Below are 9,177 nucleotides of genomic sequence, written 5' to 3'. Positions count from 1 at the left end.
CCGTCGCACACAGCTGGTGGTCTTGGGCCTGTGGTAGTGCAGACACCCTAGCCTAGTGTTTCCCACTAGGAAAACTTGCCAGCTCATCAGACTTGTTGAACTTGTACTTTGTGATCTCTTGCTCCTTCAGCCCTTTTGAGGCAGGTGTGCTCTGCACTTGGGGGGTCACCTGCCTCTTGCTGGCTTCCTGTGACTCCCTGTCCCTGTGTTTCCTAGCCCGAAGGTGCCGCCCTGGTCCGCGCATCACTCTCCAGCTGCCCTGGCCCTCGTCCCTTCCCCTTGCTCTGCTGCCTGTTGACACCTGGTTTCTCTTGTAATAAACATCTGTCTCGACCCCCTCACTGCGTTCTGTTGATCTCCTTGCAGCTTAGGGTACAGTGGGGATTCCTCAGGGAGGTGCTGCTGCCTCCCCAGGAAAGAACAATGGTGCTGTCACCAGTCCAGGGTCTCGCTTTGGCCAGTGCAGACATTCCAACAGAAAAGGAGTTTACTAACTTAAGAGTGACTTCCTGCAGTGACCAGATACTGTGGCCCTCTGCAGACACCACCTTTGGGGCCCTCCACACCTGGGAAAGTACAGTAGGGTTCGTGAGCTGCTTGGTGCCTGCAGTCCTAACCCTGGAGGGACCTGGGAGCCACCAGGCCTGCTTCCTGGGCCCCTGCAACTGCCCCCACCCGACCCTTGCTCACTCCGCCTGCCTTAGAGCGGCTGTTCTTGTCACAGGATTCTCAGAGAGACGGGACACCGAGGCTGTAAGCAGGAAGCAGCGTTTATTGACGCCGGCACCAGCTCAGCAGATTCTTATCCAGAGGCTGGGCCCCGATTGTAACATAACAGGCAGCTTTATACAGTCGTGTCATTCCTACACAGCTACGGAGATAAGGAAGAACATTGGTTGGCAAGCGGTGAATCAACAGGCGTGAGTGGAGAGTCCTTGGAGTGGGGGAGAGGGCGGTCAGGAGCCAACTCGGTCCACCAGGAAGAGGCCGGGCAGGGTTAGGCTGCCACATTCTCACACGGTCGAGTCTGCCTCCCAGAAGGGTTCGTTGGCAACGTCTAGGGACATTCTTGGTTGTCACAGCGAGGGGAGGTGCTACTGGCACCTAACCCTAACCCTAGCCCCTAACCCTTATTTCGGGCGAAATAAGCGCTTAGCCACATGCCCGTTCAGGCCAAGGGGCCTGGCAGGGCCGGATGACGGGCCGGGTGACGGGCTGGGTGTCCCCGAAGGGGCGGGGTGCAGAGGCTGGCGGAAAACATGGTGATTGGCTAGAACCCGCGCTCCCCCAGGCTCCCCGGCATGGGAAACAGGAGAGCGCCCCGCTTTCCACACGAATCCAGCTGGGCGACACGGGGTGGCCGGGTACGACGAGGATGAGGAACAGACAGAAAAGGCGCACGGGTGAGGGTCAGGCCCCCCGCCGCCTCTGTCCACTCTCGTGGACGACTCATCCAAAACGGTACTCAGCTGTGCGTGTGTTCGCACCACGGGTCGCGGGGCCACCGAGGCGGCGGTCCTCCCAGCGGCCAGAGCGGCCCGGAAGTGCGCGCGGCCGGGGCGGGGCGGGGAGCGGGCTCACTTCCGGCCGGCGCGGGCGCGGTTGGCCGCCTCGGGCTCGGAAGGTGAGTGGGCACCCGGCGGGGGCGGTGACTCCTCGGGCGCCCGTCCCAGCCTTCGCTCGCGCGTCGCTTCCGCGGGCCCAGCCCCGCAGCCGCCGTCTCGTGACCTTGACCCTGGGCCCGGCCTGTCGGGGCGCGAGTGGTCGACTCCGCGGGGTGGCGGGCGCACTGGCCCCCCGCGATCGTCGTGTCCGTTCGCAGGGTGCCTCCGCACGCGCTCGGAAACCCCAGGGACGGGAGCCGTCATGTCCACTTTGCAGATGGGAAACTGAGGCTCGGAGAAGTCCCTGGACCGAGGTTCGCGGCCAGCGAGCGTGAGCGCCGGACCTCAGGCCGGACAGGCTGCTGTGCAGCCAAGCGTCCCGAGGTCGGGCCCTGTGCCACGGGGCGCAGACTCCGAGCTGAGGAGAGAAGGCGGAGGCAGGTTTGTACCTGCGTCGCTGGCGTTTGTGTCCCCTCCACCTTCAGCCGATTGCAGCAGCTTAGGCGTGGGACCTGCGCTCAGAGTTTGTACTCACTCCCTCTGGGCGTTCTGCGTGACCGCCACCTCCGCTCAGCCCGCCAGGGTGGGGCTGAGCGTGCCCTTACCCGGAGGAGCCCCAAGAAGTTAGCAGAAACTTCAGTTGTGACTTAGGAGGTTGAGGACCTGCACCTTGCCCCACCCTGCGTCCACTCACCGGGCTGACCGTGACCCTTCTCACCATTAGGGGATGAGGCTTGCCAGGGCCTGATTCAGAAGGCGGGGGCCCTGGTGAGAGCCCTTCTGGGCTGCCTCCACGCTTCCTTGAAGCAAGTGTTGTCTGCCACCCTCGTGAGCAGGCACCGACTTGTCCTTCCTATGTCCCGTTGTTTACCCCCAGGTAAGGAATCCTGTTTCATCAATGTGAAAAAGACCCTCACATTGCACAAGCCATTCTTGCAAACCAAATTAAGCTCTTTGATGCCAGAGGAGGCTCAGAGCGCGGTGGGGGTGCCGGGAGGTGCCCGCCTGCAGCCTCTGAGGGCTCTGTGGGGTCTGAGGAAGAGGCTTTTCCTTTCTCAAACATCTCGTTAAGATCCACAGAGACCGTTCATGCTCCAGCCAAGGAGGTCCGGTCTCTCGCCGTCCCCAGCGCCGGCGGCCCCCAGCCGTGGTACAGGAGGTTTCTCTTGGAGAACCGCAGAGCTTCTCTGGGCAAGGCTGTGGGTTGGGAGGACATTCCAGGTCATTTGGGGACAGAGCTTTTCAGTGTGGTCCCTGCAGGTGTGCCGGTGCTGGTCACGTGGAATAATGTACCAGAGACCCAAACGGCCTTTCGCCCCGGGCCCACACGCCGCCCCTGGGTGTCCTTGTCCTTCCCACCCAGCTCACCCCGCCCTCACTCATCCCTCTGACCCCCACACCCTGCCGTGGTTTCTGTCTCCCCAGGTCCTGGGCGTGCACATCTTCATCAGGCCCTGGGGACGATGGCAGCCCTAGGGGATGGTCAGGAGCCCCCTCGTGTCCCGTCCCCTGTCAGTCTCGAGTCCCTGAGGACACCTGGAGCCCCCCACCACGAGGCCCAGCTCTACCTCCGCAGTCACCAACACGGTACTTGCCTGCCCGCCCCCCAGCCCCCGCCGGCCTGAGGGTGGGACCCAAGGCAGCCCACGGGGCCCTGGGGCTCTAGCACCCTCAAGTTTGGGTCGGGGCGCAGGCCGCATTGGTCGAGGCTGGGGGCGAGCTGCATGAGCAGTGGTTCCCTAGGGGCCAGCCCCGCAGGACTGCGTGTCTCTGGGGGAGGAAGTCGGGCAGAGAAGAAAAGCAGCCTCAGTGCCCGGGCCCCGTGTGACGGGAGCAGGTCAGCTCGTCTCGCTCTCCGAACCTTTGAATGTCGTGTCCAGAGTTCTGGGCAGACCGGTTTGGGCGGGGGCCCCCAGGGCCCTTGCTCCGTCCCCCAGGCAGAGTCTGGGGGTGTCCAGGTGTAGAAGTAGCTCAAGACTGGTCAGGGAGGACGTCCACGCCCCATGGCACGTGGCGCCCCCGGGCCCTGCTTGTGCTTAGACATCGGGGGAAGTCCCGGGGTTCCATCCCTGCCCCACGTGCCACAGGAGGCCTGGCCTCACTCCTCTTACAGCCAAGGACACAAATGAGCTGGTGACAACCAAGATGAGGGCCCAGCGTGCTCCATCCCACTGCTCGGGGTTCTGGCTCTTGGTGGTCTCGGTTGCAGTGAGGGACGTGATGGCAGCTGAGATTCGTGGAGCAGCGGCCGTGCTGAGTCCCAGGCTCTGGGCAGACCCCTCAGGCGGCACTGACAGAGTGGCCGGGGCGTGGCTTGAGGTGGGGGACAGATGGGTCCACGACTGGAACAGGAGCGCCGAGCTGCGCCCTGTGCTGTGCCTGGCTCCGGGAGCCTGCCCGGTCCCCAGCCCGTCCCTGCGGTGAGCCAGGCTGGAGCTCGTGGGTGGGGTTGGACTGGGAGCTGCTGGAAGGTGCCCGGACACCACCCGGCATATACGCTGCTTCGGCCTTCGCTGGGCCAGCTGCCGCTGCCTCCACGGTGTTTTGGGGGCCTTACCCAGGGCTCTGAGCCCCACGCCCCTGGGAGCCGTGCTCCCACCCTTTACACAGTCAGGACCTTGAGGCCCACACTTCACTTCCACTTTCTCCATGTCACTCTCACGACAGCTTGGCAAGGTAGGGCCCCGTCCCCACGTGTTTGACGGGGAAACGGAAACCCGGACATGAGCCAGTGGAAGCCAGGAGGATTCAGACCACATTCGTGTGATGCGGGCCCATGCAGCAAATGGTGGGCCGTCCTCTTGGGCTGGGGGGAGGACCAGCAGGACCCAGGGCTGGGGAAGGGCTTCCTGGGAGACGTGCTGACCGAGCCAGTCCTGCAGGATAGGGGGCTGGCGCCCAGGACGAAGTCCCTGAGCCCATGCCAGGTGGGCTGCCCCTGACCTGGTCTCCACCAGCAGAGACCAACCACAGGGAGCAAGAGCCCGGAAGGCTGGGTTTGGGTCCCTTGACCTTCGTCCAAGTGCACTAAAGTGCCCAGGGCTTTGCCCACAGTGGGAGGGAGTGTGGGCCGCACAGCCAGCAGCTTCAGCCCTCCCTGTGCTGTGGCAGAAACAAGTGGGGACTGGCCCTCAGGGAGAGATGTGGGCCGCTGGGCAGGCCCTTCTCTACACGGCACCGGGTGGGCAAAGAGGTGTGTTGGAGGGCGTGACCTAGGAGTGGGGAGTGGGGGCATTCTGCAGGCGACCCAGGGAACCCTGGGCTGGACTTGAGAGGAGGGGAAGATGAGCCCCAACCTCCCTGTGCCCCCAGGATCCCCCGGCCATAGCCCCGAGGTGCTCTCCCAGCCAGCACAGGAGGAGGAGCTGTCAGACCTAGAGCTCCGAGATGTGGAGGAGGTCCAGATGGGCGGGGATACCTGCTGGTCAGGTGAGTGAGCAAAGCCTGCTCCGGGGGCCGGCCTGGGGGCACATGTACACGTGGTTGCCACTGCTTTGGGCGCCATCCTGGATCCTGCTCGTCTGTGGCTCGGAGCTCACTTCCGTGCCCCTCTTCCCCTCCCCCACTGAGTCCCACTCCCGTCACTGACAATTCCTGAGGCTGCGAATCACCCAGACACCTCCCCTGAGCCCCAGACCCCCATAGCCACCTGCCTTTCGGACTGTAGCCTCCCACTCAGCACCCTGTCCCGGCAGCCAGGGAATCATCCTGGGCCCCTCTCCACTCCCACCTGGAGATTCTGGAGGTATCGGGAGGTTCCTGCCGGCAGGGGAGCTGGGCCAAGAGGCAGTTGCGACCTGCCCTTGATCAGCCCTGGGGGGGGCTCTGGAGCAGTGGCCTCACTACTGTGGGGGTCTGGGTGGTGCCCTCTGAGTCTGACCCGTGTTGTGCCCTTGTGAGGTCTGCTGTGGGCCTGGTGCCGGCCCTGTGGCACCTCTCTGCTGGTCCCGTCACCTAGGACAGCATAGTAGGGCTCCGTGGAGGGACAGATGGGGTGCGGGGTGCTATCGGCCTCTCTCATTTCTCATTTCAGATTCCGAGCTGGGGCCTGAGCAGGCTCTGTCCTTTCGCCACCTGCAGGATCCTGGAGACGTGGTGGGCCAGGACGGTGGGGCGCTCAGGACCCTTCTGAGGAGTCTGCCCCGTAGGCGTGGGGTTGGCTTTGGGCAGGAGACCGGTTTGGAGCAGCCAGCAAGCCAGCTGCCAGTGGCCATGTCCTGCCCCCAGAAGAGGGGTGCCTGGCGCATGACACTTGTGCCACAGGGAGCCTCTGGGACCGAGGGTGACCCCGAGCTGGGGGACAGCTTCGGCCGCGGCTCGGGCCTCGGGGCCCAGCAGGGCAGCCCGCGGGGCGGGAAGCCCCACCGGTGCGAGGCCTGCGGCAAGAGCTTCAAGTACAACTCGCTGCTGCTGAAGCACCAGCGCATCCACACGGGCGAGAAGCCCTACGCCTGCGCCGAGTGCGGCAAGCGCTTCCGCGGCTGGTCGGGCTTCATCCAGCACCACCGCATCCACACGGGCGAGAAGCCGTACGAGTGCGCCGAGTGCGGCCGCGCCTTCAGCCACAGCTCGCACTTCACGCAGCACCTGCGCACCCACAACGGCGAGAAGCCGTACGAGTGCGGCGAGTGCGGCCAGGCCTTCAGCCAGAGCTCCAACCTGGTGCGGCACCAGCGCCTGCACACGGGCGAGAAGCCGTACGCCTGCAGCCAGTGCGGCAAGGCCTTCATCTGGAGCTCCGTGCTCATCGAGCACCAGCGCATCCACACCGGCGAGAAGCCCTACGAGTGCGCCGACTGCGGCCGCGCCTTCCGCGGCCGCTCCCACTTCTTCCGGCACCTGCGGGCGCACACGGGCGAGAAGCCGTTCAGCTGCGGCGCCTGCGGCAAGGCCTTCGGCCAGAGCTCGCAGCTCATCCAGCACCAGCGGGTCCACTACCGGGAGTAGCAGGCGCAGGCGCAGAGGCGAGGTCGGGCCTGGAGAGGACGCGGGTCGCAGCCAGGCCTCGGGCAGGACGTGCAGAGAGCGGGCGCGGTTGGCACAGCCGGCACCCCAAGCCGAGCGTGAATAAATTCTTTTTAGTTTAGTTGTTGAAAAGTGGAGCCTTTCCTGCTTCCTGTCCCTGAGGGCCTGCCTCAGAGAGGAGTGATGGGGGGCCTGACGGTGCCCGGTTTAGTCTCCTGGGGCCTCGAGGGCTATCCAAGCTCCCTGGGGACTGAGGCTTGGTGGCGCCGTGACTTACCAGGAGACACAGGTGGTATTCCCAGCTGCAGAGACCTTGGCTGCTGGCGCTCAGCCCGGTCAATCAGTCCCCTCACGGGTCTGGGAGAGTGCGTGGACTTGTCCGTCAAGCAGCAGACCTGCTGTTTGCCCCCCGTGCTTCGCAGTGGTCCCCAAAGCCAGCGGACTTCGGCAAAAGGTATGTTCTGTTTCTTAACCCTGCCCATGTGCGAAGCAGCCCAGCCTTCGCAGCCACCTGCCGCCCCAGAAAGTGGGGGCCAGAGTGTCTCCCCTCTGACAAGTGCAGGCCGTCTTCAGGTCTGCCACGTCTTCCTGGTCTCTGTCGGACTGGGCTGCATGGGGACGGCACGTGCCCACTCCCTGGGCCTCCTAGCCCGTGTGGCACTGCCTCGCACTGGTGAGTGCCCGGCCACACCCAGGGCTGCAGCACCGAGCCTCATCTCCCCAGGCCACACTCCCAGGGCCACCATGTGCTTTGGACCGCCCTCCCTGCACCCCCACTCTGGGTGAGATCCGCTCCGGGAAGAGGGCTGGAGACCAGGCTGTCTCTGGACGTGAGCCTCATGGGTCAAGGCCCCTCGAGTCTTCCTTGCTGAGGTGCAGTGGCATCCCGGGATTCGGTCCCCTTAGCCTGACAGACAGACAAATGGCCCTGCTCCCTTCTCCCCATGCCTTCCTCTCTCTCGTACCGCAAGGCAACAAGGCAGCCTTTGGGCCGCGGGGCTGCATGGCCATGAGCAGGGCTTCCCGGGCTTCACGGGGCAGCGGCGCCAGCCTGCAGCCTGGGCTCGGGCCCGCACCGTGACTGGACCTAGCGGGCCTCCTCACGTGCTCACACCAAAGTCATGGCCAAGGCATTCACCCCAAAGTGAGAGAGGGAGCTGGGACTCTGCGGAGAATTTTCTTGGGGTTGTGGTTGGAAAGGGGACGCGTTCTTTGGAGACTGTGTGTTCTCTGAGAGTAGCTTCTGAGGCACTGTGTGCAGGCAGTGGCAGCTGACGCCTATGACACTCGGCCTGCACGTGTGTAGATGGCCGTACCACCCCACGCTGGTGGCTCACAGATGGGAGCGGAGCCCCTTCCATCTGCAGACCCTGGCAGGCCTGCGTGCCTCGCCCGCAAGCTGAGTGCAGTTGAGCTGGGTTGGGAGGGAGGCTGAGCCCTGTCTCCTGTAGCTGCTGCAGGCCCCACAGAGAAGTCCAAGGGAGGGGCTTCTCTGCAGGACCTTTTGTGCCTGGATACGTTTCCATCCATTTTTCACAGCCTGCCCTCCCCTTTGTCCTGACAATGTCCCTTCTTAGGATGGCTCTGTGCAGCCACCGCCTGGCGTTGGGAAGTCTGCAGATCTCAATCAGTCCTGTGAGGCACTGGTCATAAGGCCCCTCACCTTGCATCTTCTGGGACCTCGTTTCATAGGGTGTGAGAACCCACTAAGGGACCACCCGATTACATCTGGGGAGCTCGCTGAAAACCAGATTCCCAGGCCCCAGCCCAGGGGGAGACAGAGTCAGTCGGCCTGGGGTGGAGCCAGAAAATCTGGGTTTAGTTCCAGCACCCCCAGCGATGTTGACTGTGCCAGATTCGGGAACTTCTGGTCATCCAGCCCCTCAAAGCACGTGCTCTTGCTCGGGTAGTTGTCCAAGCCCTACTGAGACGCCGCCTGGACGGGCAACTCGAACCGCTGGACAGCTCTGGCTTGGGCCAGAATCTACCCTTTCACCCCCAACTGTTCCCAGCTCTGTCCTCGGGGCCTGTCATAACCTGACTGTCCTCACCCACAGGAGGGGCCGTCAGGATGTGAAGACAGCCGTCCCGCGCAGGGTCCGTCTCCCGTCCCACCCAGGGTCCGTCTCCCGTCCCCTACGGTTCTTTTCTGAGCACCCAGTTCCTTCCGGTGGTTGCGGGGTTTGTGGATTTGCTTTAGCAGTGGACGGTACTGTTCTCACCCCAGGCCACGCCAGCGTCCATCACCCCCTCCCCTAGACCGCTCCCAGAACCCACACCTCGCCTCCAGGGTTCCTCCCCCGCCCATGGACCGGAGAGGGCTTCTAGAGTCGTAAGTTAGATGCCCCTCTCTTGCTTCCCAAAACCGTTCCCACGGCCTCAGGACCCTACACACCCGGTCCCCTTGCTCATTCCCTTCCAGTCTCTGCCTCAGGGACAAGTCCCCATCGCCCCGTCCAACCCAGCACCTCGGACAGCTCTAGGCACGCGCCGCGCCCAAGTCTGCGCCCCGAGCTGGTTCCCTGGGCTGGTCCCCCAGGCCGGTCCTCCTGGCCAGTACCCCAGGCCACTTCCCCGAGCGGCCCCGAGGACGGTCCCCCGAGCACGG

The 9,177-nt window shown here is 64.2% G+C and overlaps 1 protein-coding gene across 8 annotated transcripts; it reads left to right on the top strand.

Annotated features, from left to right (window-relative positions):
- The first annotated feature begins 1,313 nt into the window (after window positions 1-1,313).
- GLI4 (GLI family zinc finger 4) lies at window positions 1,314-6,701 on the top strand. Of its 8 annotated transcripts, XM_023520334.1 has the most exons (6): window positions 1,575-1,624; window positions 1,823-2,045; window positions 2,482-2,754; window positions 3,030-3,191; window positions 4,917-5,033; window positions 5,638-6,701. In XM_023520334.1, exons 3-6 carry the CDS (start codon window positions 2,694-2,696, stop codon window positions 6,549-6,551), a joined length of 1,254 nt encoding a protein of 417 aa, XP_023376102.1. In that variant the 5' UTR covers window positions 1,575-1,624; window positions 1,823-2,045; window positions 2,482-2,693; the 3' UTR covers window positions 6,552-6,701. The 8 variants fall into 8 exon arrangements, with proteins under 8 accessions (XP_023376103.1, XP_023376102.1, XP_011373225.1 ...); XM_023520335.1 differs by lacking the exons at window positions 1,575-1,624; window positions 4,917-5,033 and adding an exon at window positions 1,314-1,403; XM_023520333.1 differs by lacking the exon at window positions 1,575-1,624 and having other exon boundaries at window positions 1,631-2,045.
- The last annotated feature ends 2,476 nt before the right edge of the window (window positions 6,702-9,177 follow it).

The sequence above is a fragment of the Pteropus vampyrus genome, unplaced genomic scaffold (assembly GCF_000151845.1).
Source record: "Pteropus vampyrus isolate Shadow unplaced genomic scaffold, Pvam_2.0 Scaffold256, whole genome shotgun sequence".
NCBI lineage: Eukaryota > Metazoa > Chordata > Mammalia > Chiroptera > Pteropodidae > Pteropus > Pteropus vampyrus.
The sequence above is the reverse complement of the archived record's forward strand: the minus strand, read 5'-3'. Positions and strand labels throughout refer to the sequence as shown.